The sequence below is a fragment of the Daphnia carinata genome, chromosome 9, assembly GCF_022539665.2.
Source record: "Daphnia carinata strain CSIRO-1 chromosome 9, CSIRO_AGI_Dcar_HiC_V3, whole genome shotgun sequence".
NCBI lineage: Eukaryota > Metazoa > Arthropoda > Branchiopoda > Diplostraca > Daphniidae > Daphnia > Daphnia carinata.
This window is the reverse complement of record NC_081339.1, coordinates 8,539,956-8,560,409: the sequence shown is the minus strand read 5'-3', so window position 1 is coordinate 8,560,409 and position 20,454 is coordinate 8,539,956. Positions and strand designations below refer to the sequence as shown.

Genomic DNA, 20,454 nt, shown 5'->3' with positions numbered 1-20,454 from the left:
TTCTGGAGAGGAGAAGTGTCGTTCGTATTGCTACCACCGTCGCCACGCTAATGGCATTCCATCGTGGACGACCTGTTACCTCACTACACTGGCGTTTAAACGCCATTTTTAATTGAAAAAATTGATGTTAATCGCAGGGAGAAATGAGGAAACAAGAAACTGTGAACCATTGGTTGTATTTTGATTTCCAGAAAACGACTCGTTTGCGAATACTTAAAAGGCTATTTTGGTCACTCCTGTTTCATTTTCAGTTTTGATCATTTCTCCTCCCAATCCACCAATGATATTCCCTGTCGCGATCATTCTTGTACAGTGCGATCTGTCATTTATCTCTTGTTTAACCTTGAGTCTCTTGTTTAGCGTGCTTCTTTGTGTACTTTCATTTTATCTTGACAATTCGAACACTTGCGTGTGCCAAAGACTATGCGCTTTGAATGGACATCTATCTGACTAGACCGATGGCACTCATCGCGTTGCAATTTTCTGACATTTCTTCTTTCACCGTCTATCTTATTCCATTCACACATTTTTCGTAAATTTTTTAAAAAGTGAATAAAATATGCAAGTGAACTTCATTTTTGTTTCGAAGATGATTTGTGTCTTCATTAAATAGAGGCAACGCAGTTGCCATTTAAGCGTATATTCCATTAATTTGCATTGCACAATCTTTTTCGGATCCTAGCTGCATAGCGATTTTTAACAAAATCATCTCACACTTGTGACGGGCAGAAATGTATAAATGGCGCAATTCTAGAACGCACGAAGCAAAGTCCGAATTCCTTGAAATTGATTGGAACGTTTCACCATTTTTCAGTCCCGAAAATATCGTGCCTAGCTGAAAAGTATTTTGCATTAGCGCTGGTGGTGTTCATGAATAAGCAATCGCTGGTGCAGTGCTGGTCTTGAAACTCTTGTCTAGTAACAGAAAGTGCCGCAACTTGTGCAAACTTGCATCATTGACCATTCGTGCACAATGCATTACGTCGTCTGCCAAACGACCACGACAATTGACGGGTGCAAGTAAAGAAGTCGTAGGCAGTCTGACACCATTGAACACATTGTTTAACACTTCATTTCCTCCCCTTGGATACTCGTTTTGAAATTAGAATTATTGACGTTTACGATTGAAAGCAGACGAAAGGCGATCACGAAAATGCATAGTCATGGTGGGTAAAAAAAAATGCCTTGTCATGAAATGGCCTTCGTGTGGGTTTTTGAATTGCTTATGAAAATGGAATTTTTGTTTTGTTTGATGCTAAGATGAAATTGACGATGGAGTGGTCTGAACAGAAAATGCATCACATTAAGTAGTATGCTAATCTAATATTTCCATATCTCAGTGCATCCCAGGAAGCTTCTGTTTCCAATTATCAATATCCCGAGAAACCTATCAATGCAGACGCCTCTTTATGCGTATTTGTCAAGAAATCTTCGTCGCAAAGCGACATTGAGAATCTTCGTGCAAGCACACTCGTTACATTTTCGATTTCATGTTATGGGTAGCCCGCCGTTTTGTTACTTACTGCTCAATCGTGCAAATTTCAAAGAACGTGCTTTTTTAAAACCATAACAAAGTGAAAACGTCAGGGCCTATGGCGAGACGATCGAATTGCATATTACTAGTCACACAATGCAAACATGATTATGTAATATCTGCAGCAAGTTGCACTTTTAATGTTTGTATCCGACGCCGGCCATTACGGCATCGTGTAAAAAAAAAGGAGGAAGAGAGAGCAAGAAATTCTTGAGGCTGAAAAATGGGGGGAACGGAATCGAGGAATAGGGGTAGTCTACGGCAGAGGCAGCTCCGAAGCTCAGTCAAGTCAGGGCAGCTGCCAAGAGAGAAGGTTGTCGGCTGTTTGTGTCTGAGATTTTCGGTCTCAGGTTGCCACGCAGTCACGATTTGTGGTGTACAGTATATTGGAAACCGTGCTCATCCAAAGTTCATTCGATGGCTTTGGAAGTTGCCCACGACTCAACAGCAAAGCTTAATAGCGTGTGAAGCAAAGGAACGTGTGTTTGTCCAAAGGCCTATTTTGTTACACCAGGTCTGCCCTCAAGCAGTTACGCAATCGTCAAGGCTACCCTATCCATTTTGAGCCATGGAGGTGAACAAAAACAAGACGCCGAAGCCAAATCCTAGACTTAACTCCAACTTTCTTTCTGCCCTTGTGTTCTGGTGAGTACTTAGAGAACAAGATCATAGTATTTCGAAGAATTTCGTTGCAATCAGCTGATTGCGGTCGGATCGATAATGCCAGACACGTGACTTTTTGTGTACGCCTGCTGTCATGGCAACAGCAAAAGCGCGGCAATGCGTCTGCATTTTTGAGTACAGCCGCAGTGCGTTTGTTGCTTATTAACTATGTATATAATCATATTCTTCGTTTCTTGTGGACCTTAATTTTGCAAAACATGTTAATAACGGGTCCTGAACAAAATGAATCTGCAGTTAATTCTCAGAGTCCGAAAATGTACATTTCTTTTTACTAGAAGACTAATTTAGAAAGACTAATCATATTCCTTACAAATGCTGCGCAAACAATTTGTCTCAATCATTCTCCAACCGCAGGATTAATTAGAAATCAAGTAGTTAATTTGATTTTCCTTTTTAAGGTGGGTGAACCCCTTTATGAGTGTTGGAGCAAAGAAAGATCTTGAAGTGAACGACCTGTATGATGTTATGCCAGGAGACAATTCCGAGGAACTTGGACGGAAATTGCAAAGGTAAGCTGAAATAATGCAAGTTAACGGATTGCCATAAAAAAAAACAGCGCTCTGTCACGCGACTGCATGGGATTTTAAAATCTATTATTATCGCAAAACAGGAATTATTCCGTTATAAACTTGTTTCTTACTTTTGTTGTAACAATGTGTAGACACCGCCCTTCGTTCCCTTACCATTGTAATAATAAAGGTTAGATTCAAACGTCGTCAAGTTTGCATCCTGAATATGAAATTGCATGCGAACCGGCTTTGCTCCAGGACTTAGAAACTAATATACGTTTAGTGTTAGTTACATATGTTTTACTTATGCATGCACATACTACTTTGTCGTGGATAGTAATTTATATTGTGGTTTTACATTTCCATCACGACTGTAAATGCTGAATTCAAAATTATTAAAATTTAACCACCGCAGAATTTTCTCGTGGACCCTACCAGCATAATTTAAGTTGATTTAGCAATACTTGACTTACAATTAATTTTTCCTTTTTTTTTCGTCTCTTTTGTCTCTGCAGGGAGTGGGACAACCAAATAGCTAAATGTAAACGAGATGCTAACAAACAGAAGAAAACCAAGCCTAGCCTTACGAAAGCTTTGGTTCGGACATTTGGACTCAAATTCCTATTGGTGGGCCTTCTAGCGTTTCTGGAAGAATGTGTTTTTAAGTATGCATCTTCGATGGATAATTTTTTTTAGCCTAGTCATTTGAAATCGGCAAGTACTAGGATGTGCTTCAACTAAATGTTAAAAAAAAATTTAAATCCTAAACAATCTAGGATTGGCCAACCCCTTTGTCTGGGCCAATTAGTCCACTACTTTGGCAGTGAAAACAAGACAATATCCACCACGCAAGCTTACCTTTATGCGACTGGAGTAATGTTGGGCTCCGGTCTTTATACCTTCACGCATCACCCTTATTTCTTCTCCTGTCAGCATACCGGAATGCAAATCAGAGTTGCAGCGTGTTCTCTTGTTTATAAAAAGGTTTTTGATCTATTCATTTCAATCGTCCATGAAAACCTATAATTCAATTCATTTCAAAGTGCCTGCTGCTCAGCCAAAAGGCTCTAGGACAAACAACGATTGGTCAAATGGTCAACATCATGTCCAATGACGTCAATCGCTACGATTTTTCAGTCATCTTTCTTCATTATCTTTGGGTAAGGACGAATATATCAGTTTGAACATGTAAATTACAACTTTTGCATTTCATTAGGTCGGGCCGCTACAGACACTAATTAGTATGGTTATTTTGCTACACGTCATCGGACCTTCGTGCTTGGTCGGCCTTGCCGTATTGATCCTCTTCGTCCCTTTGCAAAGTATAAATCAGGAACTGCACATACCACGATAGTGGCAAGAAAATTATATTTCGTTTTATGTAATCAGGTTGGATGGGTAAAGTTTTCTCAAAGCTCCGACTGGAAACTGCAAAACGAACTAATGAAAGAATCCGTACAATGAACGAGATTATTTCGGCCATGAGAGTTATAAAAATGTACACATGGGAGAAACCTTTTGCCAAATTGATTGCAAAGTGCCGCCGGTATGATGAAGACATTTAAAAAGTGTTAGATTTTTTTTCTGATTTTCATTTTTTTTCCTCTTTAGGAAAGAAATCAACGTTATTCGGCGGACAAATTATTTCCGCGCACTAAATATGAGTCTCTTCTTTACTTCGTCAAAACTGATTATTTTTTTGACGTTCTTAGTTTTTATCTTTACTGGTAACCATTTAACAGCTCAAAAGGTATACAGTAACTATTTTTTTACTTTGTACGTTCTTAATTTATCAAATATTTTCAATAGGTTTTTGTTACCGTTTCCCTTTTCAATAATATCCGCCTTATAATGACGCTATTTTTCCCGGGTGCCATAACTATGGCAGCGGAAGCTAGAGTATCTACTAAGCGTATCGAAGTATTTTTCATTCACAATTCATCTGAGTAAATTACTTACTTAACAGATAATCATTTCGCACACTTCAATGCAGAATTTCTTATTGTTGGATGAAGTTGAAAAAAATGCTGAGGCAAAAGTGCGCCCAGCGATATCCGAATGTCTGATTGAATTAAATCAATTAACAGTCAAATGGCCCGCGGCAGGGGATAAAGAGGATAACACTTTAACTGATATCTCTTTCAATGTCCGTCCTGGCCAAGTTTTTGCCGTTGTCGGTCAAGTTGGCTCTGGAAAAGTAAGTCATTAAAATAAAATCATTAAAATCACGCACTGCTTTATCCTAGGAACTCATTCATTCGTTTATTCTTTTTAATTTACCTGATAATTTAACAGAGCTCGCTGTTGAATGTCCTCTTGGGTGAGCTTTCTCCGTCAACGGGAACCTGTCGAGTTGCGGGGAAGGTCGCTTACGCTTCTCAAGAATCTTGGATCTTCTCTGGAACGGTTCGTCAGAATATCTTGTGTGGATTGGAGTATGATCTCAAACGCTACAAAAAAGTGATCAAAGCCTGGTATTCTTGTGTCATCCTACTTTTATTTCAATTATCATAATATGTTCTTACATTGACTAGTGCATTGGATAAGGATTTTAGCCTCTTTCCTAACGGTGATCAGACCGCGGTGGGCGAACGGGGTGTCTCGCTCAGTGGCGGTCAGAAGGCGCGAGTTAATCTTGCCCGATCCCTTTACGTTGATGCCGATATTTACTTAATGGACGACCCACTTAGCGCTGTCGACACCCACGTAGGACGTCATTTGTTCGATAAAGCAATTAATGGGTACTTACGTGACAAAATCCGCGTTCTGGTAACCCATCAGCTTCAATATTTAAAAGATGTTGACCAGATTGTCATCATCAAAGCGGTAAGCTAAAATGAATTTTTATTTTCACTGTGGTATAATTAGGATTTTTTTGTGACGTAGGGTCGTGTGGAAGCGATGGGATCCTACAAAGAAATTAGTAATAGTGGCTTCGATATTGCGAAAACAATAGAAGAAGAAGAGCCAGAACTAGAGGAAGATAATCTGACGCGGTCTTTCTCCGAATGTGAGATCGACAGTTCGATTTCAAGGTGTGGGTCTATTTCGAACTCAATACGGCAGCGTGTGGGATCTGTCGCATCAAGGTCTTCAGTGAAAGAGGTCTGGCTTTCACTTAATTACATTATAAGAAGCAATAAAATTTTTATTCGGTTTAGAAAAAAGAGGAGAAACCAACGTTTGCGGAAGAAACTCGCTCCTCTGGCAGTGTGTCTGCTAAAGTCTATTGGGAATATTTTCGGTCGGGTGGCAGCTGCTTGTCACTGCTCACAATTACCATCACTTGCGTCTTCACTCAAGTTCTTTTCAGTGGATCTGATTATTGGTTAGTCTAGTAAATCGAAATTTAACTATTGAATTGCATGTAATGATTTTTATGATTGCTAAGGCTGACCTTATGGACAAATGCCGAAGAACAACGTGCTGCGAACAGAAATATATCGGAAAACTCAACATACGTATCTGTTACTGAAAATGGTTTCTTTAACGTCTCTTCTGTCACGGAAGAAATTGCCATTTTTTCCGGTGCATGGTGGAAGGATCCCGACACGTACACGGGCATATACGTTTTTACCATCCTCATTATTTGTGTTTTCATCTTCTCGTTGATTCGCACCATCCATTACTTCATGATGTGCATGATCTCGTCGATCAACTTACACAATCGCATGTTCCAGTCAGTTATCCGCACACCTCTGCTCTTCTTCGATCAAAATCCAGTCGGTATGAGTCACATCCTTCATTGTTTTTCCGTAAAGTTTCATACTACAATCATTATTATCGTTTTAGGACGTGTTTTGAATCGTTTTGCCAAAGATATCGGATGCGTAGACGAGATGTTACCTTCTGCGTTCTTCGACGTTATTACTGTAAAATTTGTTTCAATTTTTGATTTAATGAAATTAGACTTCACTTTTTTTGTGTATTTCAATTTGTTTAGATTGCTCTGACTGCTGTTGGTATCCTGTTCCTGGTTGGCCTGGTCAACCCTTGGCTATTATTGCCAATCCTATTTCTTTCAATTATTTTTGTCAATCTTCGGCAGTTCTATTTGAAAACAGCTCGCGATGTGAAACGTCTTGAAGCTACGAGTGAGTTACTGTGCTACGATATGTTTTCCGCTCTTGATTTTATGATAAACCCAATTATTAATTTACAGCTCGGAGTCCTGTGTTTACCCACTTGTCCTCATCCTTGGTTGGGTTAACCACCTTAAGAGCCCATCAGTGTGAAGGGATCTTCCAAAATATCTTTGATGAGTGTCAAGATGTTCACAGCTCTGCTTGGTACATGTTTTTGTCGACCACTCGATGGTTTGGCATTTGGCTGGATTGGATTTGCGTCATCTACGTTGGCTGTGTTACCTACGCCTGCTTAGCACTCCGTGATTGTATGTTAATCAATTTTTGGGCTTAGTTTCAGTTATCCTTAGAAAAGCTTAGCCGTTTGATTAATTTATCTTTGTTGCGTTATTTGTCCATCTAGCGATGACGGGAAGTGAAGCCGGACTTGCGATATCATCCGCAATGGCCTTGACGGGTATGTTCCAGTGGGGTGTAAGGTAAAATTAAATTTTGATCGTTCGAAAAAAATGAATGATTGATGCCGATTGTAAATGAATTATAGACAATCAGCAGAAGTGGAAAACCAGATGACGTCCGTTGAACGTGTTATTGACTATAGCAGATTGCCCTCAGAAGCACCCCTAGATTCGGCCCCAGGTGGATTCAAATTTCATTCTGCACTTGCTCATAAATTCAAGTTTCTAACCATATTTTGTTTTGTTTTTTTGCACCTAAAGGAAAGAAACCTCCAGACACGTGGCCACTGAGCGGGGCAATCCAATTTGATGGAATGTCTCTTCGTTATATTGAAGCTGACCAACCCGTTTTGAAAAACATCACGTGTTTAATTAGAGCAAATGAGAAGGTTTTATCCTGAAACTTTGAACATTCGACAACAATTTTTATTATCAAATTTCTTAGATTGGCATCGTTGGTCGAACGGGAGCTGGTAAATCGTCACTTATTGCAGCTTTGTTTAGATTGGCGGAGCCAGATGGTCGCATCATAATCGATGGTGTCGACAGCAAATCGATCGGTCTTCATGATTTACGATCGAAGATAGCCATCATTCCACAAGATCCCGTTTTGTTTTCGGGTTCGCTTAGGAAAAATTTGGATCCCTTTGGACTTTACAGCGACGATGCCCTCTGGAACGCTCTTGAAGGCGCAAAACTGAAGGAGACGGTTAAGGATCTATCCGCCGGCTTAGAAGCAAATATGACTGAAGGAGGAGCTAATTTTTCCGTTGGTCAAAGGCAACTCATCTGTTTGGCACGAGCCATTCTTAGACAGAATCGCATCCTTGTATTGGACGAAGCCACAGCAAACGTCGATCAAAAGTAAGACGTTTAAAAATTACAAGCGAACGTTTTAACTCACCATTCTTACTGTTTTCGCGTAGAACTGATTCCTTGATCCAGCTCACGATTCGAGAGAGGTTCCGAGATTGTACTGTCTTGACGATTGCCCATCGTTTGAATACAATCATGGATTCTGACAGGATTATGTTACTTGATGCTGGCTATTTAAAGGTAAAGACACATTTAAGAATCACTACTGCCTTACTTTCTAAATATTTATTTGCTGAATTCATAACGTTTAAGGAATTTGGTGAGCCCGCTGTTTTACTGGAAAATCCTAAAAGCATGTTCTATAGCTTAGTAGAACAAACTGGACCTATAGTGGCTACTCAATTAACTGAATTGGCCAAACAGGTAAAATGATTTAAGCCCTTAAATTCTGAACTGAACTGAAAATTACCTTGGCGATTTCGTTTATTCATTCTACAGGCTGCTGAACAAAGGCGCGGTGGGGTTAAAAACAAAACGGATTTGACTATGGAAACGAATGGGAATACCATCCGTCATCAGTTATGTCCGAAAGCTTCTCAAGAACAAGGGTTAGATGAATCAGATTTTGAAACGGAAAAATTGAAAATTGAAAATTGTGACGTACACTTGTTATCAAAGTCTTCCTAGAAAATTTTGTATCCTTGAATACTGCCGTTCTGTTGTTTATGATGAATGCATAATGGAAAATATATCTAAATACAATTAAGATCGGTTTTGAATTTGCGTGGTGTATCATGTGTTTTTCCCCTTTTCTTGTGTAAGAAACGGCCAGCCGCATTTCTTAAACTCGTTTGTCACACCTACCACCCTGTTTCCCTATCGTCGTGATTATACATCTCGTCATTATAGTTTAACACGCAATTCATTTGAAAGATTCTGTGTGTAATGCCAACAATGTATTTTTCTTGTTGCAAATAGAAAGCTGTTTTTACATCAGTTTATACTTGATTAGATACGTACAACATAAATCAGTTTTGTGTTATTATGAAATCCGTCGTTTTTAAATATGTATACTGTACATTGCCGAAACTTCGGGTAATTTTAGGCTTGAACATCGTCCATGGAAACCACGGAAGTTGTGGTAGGACTTGTATGCAATCCTAGCCGACTGGCGCTACTGTCCACAACTCGGAATACAGGGTAGAAAATTACGCTGAATATCAAAGCTTCGACCAAACAAAGGGCTGATTCAATCGCTGAAACATGAAACATCATACAATGATCGATCAGTCCATGTTTAAAAATTTTAAGATTTGAAAAATGAGCTACTTACATTTTCTCATGATAACTGGAGAAATATAAGGTTCAACACAAGGAATTGTTCCACCGACTCCCAGGAGCAGTAAAATAAGCGTTTGAACTTTCAACAATACTACGCATACAAATAGTACTCTGGCTTTCAGCTGTTGGTTTGTTTTAAAAATGATATCATTATAATGTTATTCGATGAATTTCTAGTTATTTTGCTTACGGGATAATTTCTCCATTCTGATATCTGGGCAAAACCTGAATTGGAAAGGCAAAAGAATTAATATGATGTAATAATGAATTGGACATTTGAATTTTAGGCAAGCCAGTTGTTAAGACGTTGTAACCGTACATTCCGATTGTGAAAAATGTTATGTTGATTATTCCGAGGGTGGCAAAGGCATTGTTGCGGATCTAATTTTAGAAACAAATTAGCAAGTCACCCCAAAAAATACAATTTGTAAACATGAACAAACTCAGTTGCGTTTGAGCTTACCACTCTGTGGAGGACGCCAGCTGCTTCCAAAACGGCCATCAATAGATTAATAAGCAATTGAAACAATGGTGTCTGGTATACCAAACTTTTCATGATCCGTAAATTTTTCCTGTTATTAGCAAATTAATGAAAACGTGTTTCCATTGAAATTGTCATTGAAATTTCGCTTTACTTATTATAGTTTACGTTGCGGTAGCAGAGGCCAACACAGCACCAAGGTGGTCGGCAAAAATTGATTGGAATGTCCTTGTCTTTTAGATCCTGAACAGTATCCCGATGACCACCCTCTATCAGCAATGACAGGTCGATAAAGTGCATTAACACAAAAGGCAAATACCTGTGATGGCACGTGAGCGAGAAACAGTTGTAGAACAAAGAATTAACCCAATGTTATCGCGAAATTCTTACGATTGTTTGACAGTATCGCACAATATGGCGGCTCCAGGTACGAGGAATGTCACCAAAGAGAGGATAGACACAATCATAGGCATTGAAACAATCCAGGTCACGAGACGTCTAAAACATTTCGGTATGTGTTAGGTTAACGGGAAAAAATGGCGCAACAACTGTTGGGATTTGAAATAGGACATACCTCCATTGCGATGGGTGTTTTCTGACAACATGGAAAATGCTTAGAACAAAGATGGCCGTAACGGTTGCAGTGGAGATTATGCCAAAAATAGCGAAAGCCGCGCCAAACGTTCCTAGGGCTACCAAGATATTTGAGTCAGTTTTACCGTTTAAATTGGGCAAAGCCTACGGCTAAAATGTAGCTTACCTTCTAGGTATTCAAATAGTGCTACCGGTTCCTCGATGTCGTTTTGCAAGAAGTACGAGCAATTGAATGGCATTGCGTTTGCTGGTTTTGTTTTTCTTTTTTTCTTGCAGCGTAAATGGTTGCCTTCTCGTTGCAAAACTCGGGGACAACAGTGAACGACTTCAATGTCGTCATGTCTTTATATCACACCTCGTCTTACTAGGCATCTGTGTAAAGAAAAAATGCAACATCTCGGCTACAAACTAATCTTAATATAATCTCTTAATTCTCTGTAATTAAAACGGCACAATTGTTCTTTTGTCTGCCGACCTTTCGCCTTGTAGATTTGTGCTCAAATATACACAAAGTAAGCGCTATCGCGCATGTCGTAAAAAAAGGACAAAAGAAACTGTTGAATTTTTTGTATCACGCTTAATTGTCATGATGGAAATATGCAGTTTCCTGCGCCATAATAGTCCCATAAAAACGTTTTATTAGCTACAATAACGCGGTCGGCAACAACGGAGCTGTGACTGTTGCCCTGGCCGTCTTGCAAATTGTTGTATTTATTTCAGTATCCTTTTTTTTTTTTTTATTGAACCATGCACGCACTTTGTATTAAGCCGAGAAGGTTGAACTTGGAACGGGAACAGCATATGTCAACATCGTTTATTACATTGCTTGAAAATAAACGTCAATGAACGGTTGAATAATTTATGATATTCCGACAAAGAACACGGAGGACAAAAAGGTGTTGCAACCAACAAATCGATCATAGAATGTAAGTATAGTACTTTTGCGCTTCTATGATATAGTGGGGATGGAAAAAACTCATTCACCTCCCTCTGTTCTATTACCATGGTTACTAGTAGGCAAAAAACAAAACATACGTACGCAAATATGAAAAAGACTGAAAAGAAATAGGACATCCGTCGGTAAAACTGGAAATTTTCATGCGTAGGACGGTTGCGAGGTTGATTAATATGAGTCAGTTCCAATGGTCATTTTTCTAGTTTGTAGCGTTAGTCTTTTTCTGTCTAGGCAAGAAGGATGTCAGAGTCCAAAGATCGCCTCCGGGTCGCAGTTCGTGTTCGACCATTCATATCCTTTCAAAACTTAAATTTCTAATGCATCTTTTCTCTTTGTCATTGCCGTTTAATTTTGAAAAACCTTAACTCAATATGTTTTGCACAGTCAACGAGAAGTGAATAGGGGATGTAAACGTATCATCAACATGGATGGAGCCCAAACGGTTTTGACTCATCCGGCAGATCAAACAGACCGTAAGAGTTTCACTTTCGATTATTCTTACTGGTCATTTGACGGGTTTAAACAAGACCCGGTTAGCGGTAGGAACGTTCCTGATCCCAAACATCCTCGTGGCGATAGTTACTGCGATCAAGTGCGCATTAAATAAAGCCAAATTTATTTCACTTCGGTAGTTAATGTGTTTTTTATTTTTTGTTTGGGTATTTACTTGCTGATAAAGGAGCGCTTATTTGCCGATCTTGGACGGGTAATGTTGGCTGACACTTTTGAAGGTTACAACACGACGCTGTTTTCGTACGGTCAGACAGGTTCGGGAAAATCCTATTCAGTTATTGGGTACGGCCCTAATCAAGGTGGTTATAAAATGCCTTAAAAACTTTTGTTACACGTTAATCCTTAGTTTTAGGTGCTAGTATATACTGGTTTTTGATGTGAGCATTTATAAAACACAAACATGTAGGTATTATTCCACAATTCTGTCATCAAGTTTTCCGTATCATAGAAGAAAAAACATACATTTCGCCAACCAATACTGCCCAGTTCGAAGTTCGTCTCTCTATGCTGGTAAGACACAATTTTTTTTTTATTACCCTGATTTAAAAAAATTTATATGAGAAGGAAATATACAACGAAGTTGTATACGACCTGCTGACCACATTAAAAAACGGCAGAGGACTTAAAGTGCGTGAACATCCAAAAAAAGGCTTTTACGGTACGACATCGATTTATTGTACATCATCATATTTTTTTAATTCACAAAGAGAACATTAATTACATTTTTTTTTTGTTCAGCGGATGGTTTGTCAGATTTCCAAGTGTCGAATTATTCAGATATCGAACGTCTTCTCGGACAGGGAACGCTTAATCGGTTAGTACCTGTTTGTTTTTTTCAGATTGTTCATGTTAGTACTTGATAAAGATTTGTGTAGACTCTCCTTTTGAATGCATTGTTTAACATAACTGTTATCAGCTATGAGACCTTATTGCTCGCATACCCTTGAGACATAGTTTACAATACCCGAATGCTTTATTACGATATAATAAAATGAGAATGAATTGTTCAAGGACTGTGGTAGCGACCAATATGAACACTACCAGCAGCCGTTCGCACATGATTGTTACCATTCGTCTCGTCCAGAAGGGGACGATTAATGGTGGCGAAATGACTACCACATCTGTTGTCAACATTGTTGATTTAGCTGGCAGGTTAGTGAAAAATTTTATGCTTTGTCTATAGTATTTACTTAGTGCCAATTCGTGTATTGTAGTGAAGTTTTTAGGTTATTGTCCTGGAAATTATCAACTACAATGAACTTGTGTACACGATTTGGATAGCTTAACATTACATGACAAAGGTCGCTATTTTATGTCAAGCCTCCCGGTATTATTTGCAACAATAGTGCTTGGATTATGGATGCTATAAAAAAAAAGTTTCAAAATGTTCCATAATCAGTAGAGCCTATTAAAATAAAGGAACAAATTGCCTTTCTCTTATTAGATCCAATAATGTGTAAGATAAACCAATGTACTTCACATTTGGGTTTTACAGCCGTGAAAATGAGCAAAGCATACAAATACGATGACAATGTATTTAAAAAGGTGCTGATTCATAATCCAATTTTAGCGAGCGCGTCAGAAAAACAGGTGATAACGGCGGGATTGCTGGGGAAGGTAGTGGGACCGTGAGTGGAGAACGGTTTCGTGAAGGAGTATCCATCAATAAATCGTTACAGAGTCTGGGGAATGCAATCCATATATTAGCCGAATCTTCATCTGCATCATCGTCACATTTCCCTAGCAATAGCCAGAAGGGCCCGCGAGTTCCCTATCGAGAATCGGTGCTCACAAAGTTACTAATGCACGCTTTAGGAGGAAATAGCAAAACGATTATGGTAAACCATTTGATGTCAAATTGGATTGCAAATATTTTATTAAAAATCAGATGCTTTTAACTTTAGTTGGCATCCATCAGTCCCGCTGATATCCATTACGAAGAGACGTTGTCAACATTACGTTATGGCAATATATCCAGTCTAGATTGATTAATGATGCAGACACGTTGATTTTCTACAATTATTTTTTTTTTAATAATTAGCCGATCGAGCGAAGCAAATCCGGACGCGGCCTACAATTAATAAAAATCCAACCGAAAAAATTGTTCGCGATTTGGAGGGCGAAAACCAGCGGTTGAAAGCCGTTTTAACCCGTGGTAACATTGATCCTCAATGGTTGAAAACAATAGTAAACGGTCGCCAAACCAATCCGCAAGGTAAGGCAGCCAAACTGTTTTACTGAAATGTTTTTTTTTTTCATTTACAATTGTAATCAACAGCCATGAAAGAGGCCAGAAAGAAGTGGGAAAATGAGATTCGAGCTCAGTTATCGGAAAATGAACGTGAAATACAATTGATAAAATCTCCTCTGCATAAGGAGTTAAAACATGTTGCAACAGATGCGGTACGATAATTGGCTTGGTACTCGTTAGAACAAATCAAGGCACAGAAATTAACAAACAAAATTTACGTCTCTTTAAGTCGATTGAAAGTCAAGGTAATAACGAACGCAATGGGCCTCATCTACAGAATATCAACATGGATCCTTTGCTGAATGGACGATGGATCCATTATTTGAATAAAGGCATCACATTAATCGGGAAAACGCAAGCTGGCAGGTCGACTATCGAAATGATCGGTCCGGGGTAATTCTCCGTCTCCGTTCATATTAGATAATCCTTTGAGATTATAGTTGTGCTTCTTTCACTGTTCGTTACTTTCCTACGCTAGGATGAAGGAGAATCACGCTGAAATTTCCGTTCACGAGAACAACGAAGTTACGCTTCGTCCACTGACATTTGATGGCAGAGTTTTAGTTAACGGAATGCCAATTGAGCCTCAAATGGAAACGGTTCTCCATCCGAACGATCGTCTGGTTTTCGGAGCTACTCAAATGTGGCTCTTTCGCCATCCAGCATTAGAAACAGAAGCCGGTGTCTCCGATAGTCCCATGATTAACTATGATTTCGTTTTGCATGAAATGGCTAGCAAATCAGGTTCAACAATATTTTCTAGCTTTTCAGACAATCAAGGTAGGCATATCGCTTTCACAACGATCATATAACATACCACGCTTATAAGCATTACTAATTCACATGGAATTGCAGATTTACTGCAGGAAGAATTGAGTGCCATTTTGCCGTCGGTTGAAGAGGCTAACGGAATCAGCGCTGAAATGAACAAGCACGTGCAATTCGAGATTGTGCTCGTTGCACCGCAGAACTTCATCGATCCAGGTGGAAAAACGGTACCTAACCAAGTAAGTTTTCTAGGAAAAACATCAATGCAAAAAGACTTTTTTGTTGTTAACGTCTGCGTTTAATAGATATACATCAAGATGAAGAATTTAGACCATGGAACAGATTACATTTGGTCTAAAGAAAAATTCTTGACGCGGTTCGATTACATGAAGGAAATGTATAGGCAGCATCAAATGGGAATCAATGGAGAAGAAGATGACAACGACGACCTCCACATAACGGATGTATTTTTTTTTTCTATTGTTGTTTACATTTTTCTTTTATCAGTTGGCGCTTTTCATGTGATCTTTCTGTTTCAACTCTCTTCTCATCTGTTTCTTTGGTGCGAATAGGAACGCGATCCATTTTCTGAACCATCCGATGCTGTAGTAATAATAGGGATGGCTCGAATATTCCTGCAGTCACTAGCTTACTTGGTAAATACGAAAATCCCCTTAGTTGACATAACTAGCAGTAAAAGCAACTCAAATATGTATTTGAAAATCAATTTTGAAGTATTAATTAAATTTCAGGTGGAGCTACAAGAGCATATACCTGTGGCTGACTTGCGCGGAAGTAAGATTGGGTTTATAAAACTTGCTTTGATTCCTTGTGCTGACCGTCATGGACATGAGCTCCAAGAAAAAGATTTACTTAGTTCTTCAGACCAACTGATTGGAAAAAATCTTTTTTTTAAGTTCAACATAATTAGTTGTCACAACCTACCTCCTAAATTCAGAGTTAGTAGCTCTTAATTAATTGCAAAAAAAATCATTTCAAAACATGTAAATCATTCAAGAAATTTCGGTGAACAAACAGGATATCCACTGCAAGTACAGATTTTACGATGATAAAGTTGAGAGCAAAACGGAAATGTATCCATATTCTACGAACGTGAAATTTAATCACAGCCGAATTTTACGCTTTGAACCCGCTACACGAGAGGTTAGTTTCTGGTTAGTTATTAACAACATCTGATAAGATCTTCTGAGATTTTCGTTTACTAGTTTGTGGAATATTTGAATCATGGTTCCGTAGTAGTGGAAGTTCTTGGTAGGCATATCATTAACCCAGATCCTGTTAACCAACCACGTCCAATGTCCAATCCCCTGAACACCAGGCAACTCCGCGGTGTAGCAGATCACAAAAATTTTACTCGGTGATAAGTCCGAAAATTACGTTTTGCTCTTAATTATAAAAATAATCAAATGTACGTTGATCAGAAAGGGTGAATTACTGGTTCAAACTCCTGCGGCAAACAGTTTCGGAGGCGTTTTCGAAACGGTACATGGGAGGAAGCAAGAATTGATATCGGAGCTACAGCTATTAAAACACAAACAAATTCGACTTGAACAGCGCTTGGATTTTGTTCGACAAATGACCGAGCACTGTCTTCTCATCGGACAGCAAAGCATTCCAACTACATTGCTTGATGCAATGCTTAATGTTAACAACTCAGAAGAGGCTCGTGACATTGTTCAACAGCTGCAAGCCGGAGAAGGTACTAGACTTGATCACTGCTATTATGCAACTCAGTTTAATGTTCTTTAACATCATCGCTCATAGATGGTGACGAATGGGTAGAGTGGAGTGGAACAAATCGTCAAAAAGAACATCGAAGCAGCGTCTGTACCATATCATAAGGCCAAGGCATTCTTGACAGACCATTAGAAACATGGGAAAATCCACTGTGTGAAAAATCCTTGTTTTATCCCGATTTAAATTAAGATATTTCTGTGAAGTTATGCAGTACAAAATGTCAAACCAGATTATCATCACTGAAGAACATTCGAATGGCATTTACACTTGCTACAGACAAGAGACAATACTTCTTTATTATATAAACGACAGGCATTTAAACAACAAAGACATAGAGAATGAACAGGAAAAATGAAAATATGTACAATTTCCAGTTCCTTTGCCTATGACACGATATGGCATTTGACGTAAAACAAAGGCGACCTTTTAAATTTTGCTCGTATTAAGCTAATCTAGTTAGCTAACACGCGGTCCTTCAAAAATAAATCCACGGATGCTTTATATAAGCTCAAATCGTCATCGCAGTATTCGATCACTAGCTCGCGCACAGGTAAATTGCACAGTCGTCTTCTGCAAAATGGAACACAATTTATTTATTGATTCATCATAGAACTAAATAAAACTGTAACTCACCTGAAGGCAAGGTCCATTCGAGCGCACAGCGCACGTCGAAAGAGTGATGAGTAGTCGAATAAGGGTTTTTTGTCCGTCACAGTTTCAGACGTTGGTGACTGCCCTTCACTGGAAGCGATACCTAAGCGGGCGAACACTGCTTTGCTCTGCCAACGCTGACGTGCTCTGACAGTTCCAGAATCTGCTTTTTTCTCCCGTTTACAAGCTAGACTTGTCCAGTCCACTTCAAGGGCATCGATTGGTACTAAAAATGAATTTGAGAACATAAGGAACAAACCAAAAACAATTCAGCTTAACTCCAAATAATATAACGCAAATTACCGCTTCTCGCATCATCCTCTAGTTCTTCGTCAGAGATTTGCTCTATATCCATTCCACCGAGCAAATCTTCGTCCGTGCTACGGCTCTCAATGGCTGAGGCAACAGGTGACACAATTTTTGGCGAAGGCTGAGCGTCGGACAGCTGAACAACAGGTTCGACGCTTACGCTCAATTCAGTTTCGACTGGAGTTTTTATGGGCTCTAATTCCGTGTCCACTGGCGCTGCTTCTTCTGTTTTCACGCTTTCCGTTTCCTGTGAATGAAAACATCAAAATATAAGCAATTGAATATTTTATCATTCAAGAAAGTGCTCTCGAGTTACAAACCTGAAGATCACGATTGAGAATTTCGTCAACGTCATCACTGAAATCACTGAAGTTTTCTTCAGCATCGGCTGCTGACGAAGTAGGCCGCGTTGCTTCCTCCGTTTCATCTTGTACTTTAGGCGCAGTAACAGGGGACGGTTCACTTGCAACTGGTGACCGCCGTTCTTCTTGTAATGGTGCGGGTGTTAGCGGCTTCGACACCTGACAATTGACAACGGGATCTGCAACCCGACGATTCGAGTCACGTGAACGACGGCCATCTGCGCCTAGGCGCCGATCACGATCTCTTTTATTATCTTCTGTTCTCGAAGAAGGTAGCTTTGATATAGGATCCCACGCCGTATTCCGACTAGGATGGATCTGCTCAGGATACGAATGATTGCTTACAGGAGGCGGGGAATATGATTTTTTCCATGACATTTCCGCAGAGCTCAACGCTCTACCCCAACCGATTTCTTTAAAATAAAAGAGTAACGGGTGACTTAGGCAGTAAACATAGTATATAATAAATAAATAATCTAAGCTTTAAAAAAAAATATAATAATAATAATAATTTCTAAAATAATGTGTTAAAGCGAACCATCGATAGGGCGGTTGCGTCGTCGAAATTCGGGATGATCCCAGTCACTTATTTTTGTTGCTTCAGGAACAACTGGCCACTCATGTTCGTAATCACTGTAATCTTTAGTTCTCCCACCGATTGGGCGACGGACTGGGACGGGAGAGGCAGGCCGCCGAAGTCGACTATCGTAAATGTCTTCCTTTCGTTCAAGTTTGGGTAACAAGGCTTGTGGACTATAGACACGTCGCGGTTCGTATGGCTCGGCTCGCTGTCGTTCTCTGTAGGAGGAACCGGTCGGGGAGAGATCACGAACAGGATATGGTTCACGATACACTGGTGATCGAGGACGAACGAGGTATCCTGGTTCCAATAATCTGTCTCGTGGTTTCTCAACTTTTCCGCGAGCGTCGTAAATGGTGGTACTGGTTGCAGCTTTGCGTTCACGTGATCTACCTCCCGGAGGCGAGCCATCGTCAACTCTTCGTCTAACCACTGGAACGAGCAATTTTCGCTTTGCCTCACTTGGAGAAGTTTCTGGAGTTCTGCGCTGCCTTCGTTCCCTGCTTAGCGGTTCGGGGTCTTTGACACGTGGGGAGCGACTCCGAACCATCGCTGAATAGGGTGGAGAATCACGTGAATGTTTTGCACCAGAATTCGGAACTGTTAAGGATTTTTGAGCCGTCAGATACTAAAACATTTCAGGAGATCATCGCTTCTAATAGACATAAACTTACCGTGCTGACGTTTAGGTGAGGTATTCCGAATTTGTTTTTTGGAAGTGTATGACGAATCCTTTTTTCTGGCAATTTGGCTTGCAGAAGAGAGCTTTGCAATCTTCCTAGCTTTCGCTTTAGCCTTTTCTTTGGCGACTTGGTTTCTACTAGAAGAACTTTGACTTCTTTTGGTAACCCTGCTTACTTTCTTTTTACCCATTTTCTTATCCTTCACCTAAAAAACACAAAAATCTTTACCTCAGAAACAAGTACTCAATGACCATATTTTTGGAATACTTCGCCATCTGAATCTGATGAAGAGGAAGAGCTGCTGGAGGAACTGGCACTTGATGTTGAAGATGAACCTGATGATTCTGAAGAACTTTCTGAAGAAGAGCTGCTTGAAGTTGAGGAAGAACTTGAACTTCTTTCTCTTTTCTTAGCTACTGGTTTCTTTATTTTGCCTTTATGCTCTTGCTCTTCTTGTTTTGCCAGTTCTCTCTGCAGCATTTCCAACTTGCGTTCTAAGGCCATTTCGTCTTCATGCTCAAGTGATTTCTCCCAGTCTCCACTATCAGCAGATTTTGAGCTTTGTTTCATTGTAGGTTTGGGTTTATTACCAGCCACATCTTTCCGGTTAGGTGGTGTCCTGCTACGACTTCTTTTCCTGCCTTCTTTTCCAGATGAGGTAACCGGTTTAAAGTTCTTACTGTTGTGCGTATCGAGAAATTTACACTTATTTGAATAGGAGCAAGTACCTTTATGAGCCCATTGCTTACAATAATCTTCCGTCAACGATGACGGTTTTGATCCCAACCTTTCGAAAACACTTGGCTTTTTGCCTCCTTCACGACTTTTCTTGCTTGAAGACATCGGAGAAGGGGAAAATTTAAAGTAATATCCTGTTGCTCGTATGTTATATATATTTTTATATCTCAAAACAAACTTGAACACTTTAAGACAAACTTATAACTTGGCTAGAGTCAGTAAATTATTATCAGCACTGTACTTCTGCAAGCCATTGGAACCATAACAAGCGTGGAAAATGGCAACGTTGTTTAACAACAAAAAATTATTTTATTTTGGAAAATTTTTGAATTTAATCCATTTCAGCTGAATATTTCGTCTAATTTGTTTTTTTGTTAAATATAA

The 20,454-nt window shown here is 39.5% G+C and overlaps 4 protein-coding genes across 6 annotated transcripts; 2 read left to right on the top strand and 2 right to left on the bottom strand.

Annotated features, from left to right (window-relative positions):
* The first annotated feature begins 1,835 nt into the window (after nt 1–1,835).
* Nucleotides 1,836–8,974, top strand: LOC130700700 (ATP-binding cassette sub-family C member 4-like). Its single transcript, XM_057522688.2, is given in 26 exon segments — nt 1,836–2,179; nt 2,617–2,727; nt 3,243–3,392; nt 3,504–3,711; nt 3,771–3,887; nt 3,944–4,049; nt 4,117–4,273; nt 4,339–4,477; nt 4,537–4,647; nt 4,721–4,924; nt 5,023–5,201; nt 5,262–5,553; nt 5,614–5,745; nt 5,747–5,816; nt 5,896–6,055; nt 6,119–6,453; nt 6,520–6,599; nt 6,671–6,821; nt 6,890–7,120; nt 7,216–7,291; nt 7,357–7,451; nt 7,532–7,659; nt 7,716–8,134; nt 8,197–8,326; nt 8,399–8,509; nt 8,585–8,974. Coding segments are annotated over 26 exon segments (4,158 nt in total). The 5' UTR covers nt 1,836–2,102; the 3' UTR covers nt 8,774–8,974.
* A 99-nt stretch (nt 8,975–9,073) lies between these two features.
* LOC130700703 (organic solute transporter alpha-like protein 3) lies at nt 9,074–10,805 on the bottom strand. The gene is made up of 9 exons (XM_057522691.1): nt 10,669–10,805; nt 10,483–10,600; nt 10,299–10,406; nt 10,063–10,227; nt 9,891–9,999; nt 9,721–9,808; nt 9,618–9,652; nt 9,420–9,549; nt 9,074–9,342 (listed from the first exon to the last, which is right to left on the bottom strand). Exons 1-9 carry the CDS (start codon nt 10,739–10,741, stop codon nt 9,188–9,190), a joined length of 981 nt encoding a protein of 326 aa, XP_057378674.1. The 5' UTR covers nt 10,742–10,805; the 3' UTR covers nt 9,074–9,187.
* A 983-nt stretch (nt 10,806–11,788) lies between these two features.
* Nucleotides 11,789–17,008, top strand: LOC130700701 (kinesin-like protein KIF1A). The gene is made up of 20 exons (XM_057522689.2): nt 11,789–12,049; nt 12,137–12,269; nt 12,377–12,480; nt 12,535–12,628; nt 12,709–12,784; nt 12,982–13,122; nt 13,541–13,808; nt 13,875–13,935; nt 14,012–14,185; nt 14,249–14,373; nt 14,451–14,614; nt 14,700–15,001; nt 15,077–15,228; nt 15,295–15,453; nt 15,562–15,645; nt 15,742–15,948; nt 16,028–16,153; nt 16,216–16,367; nt 16,432–16,709; nt 16,775–17,008. Exons 1-20 carry the CDS (start codon nt 11,882–11,884, stop codon nt 16,849–16,851), a joined length of 3,045 nt encoding a protein of 1,014 aa, XP_057378672.1. The 5' UTR covers nt 11,789–11,881; the 3' UTR covers nt 16,852–17,008.
* On the bottom strand, nt 17,003–20,316 carry LOC130700692 (serine/arginine repetitive matrix protein 2-like). 3 transcript variants are annotated; one of them, XM_057522674.2, is made up of 8 exons: nt 20,061–20,316; nt 19,600–19,976; nt 19,324–19,537; nt 18,608–19,249; nt 18,028–18,482; nt 17,702–17,954; nt 17,381–17,624; nt 17,003–17,317 (listed from the first exon to the last, which is right to left on the bottom strand). In XM_057522674.2, exons 1-8 carry the CDS (start codon nt 20,173–20,175, stop codon nt 17,200–17,202), a joined length of 2,418 nt encoding a protein of 805 aa, XP_057378657.1. In that variant the 5' UTR covers nt 20,176–20,316; the 3' UTR covers nt 17,003–17,199. The 3 variants fall into 3 exon arrangements, with proteins under 3 accessions (XP_057378657.1, XP_057378660.1, XP_057378656.1); XM_057522677.2 differs by having other exon boundaries at nt 19,600–19,973; XM_057522673.2 differs by having other exon boundaries at nt 19,600–20,316.
* Nucleotides 20,317–20,454: the final 138 nt, after the last annotated feature.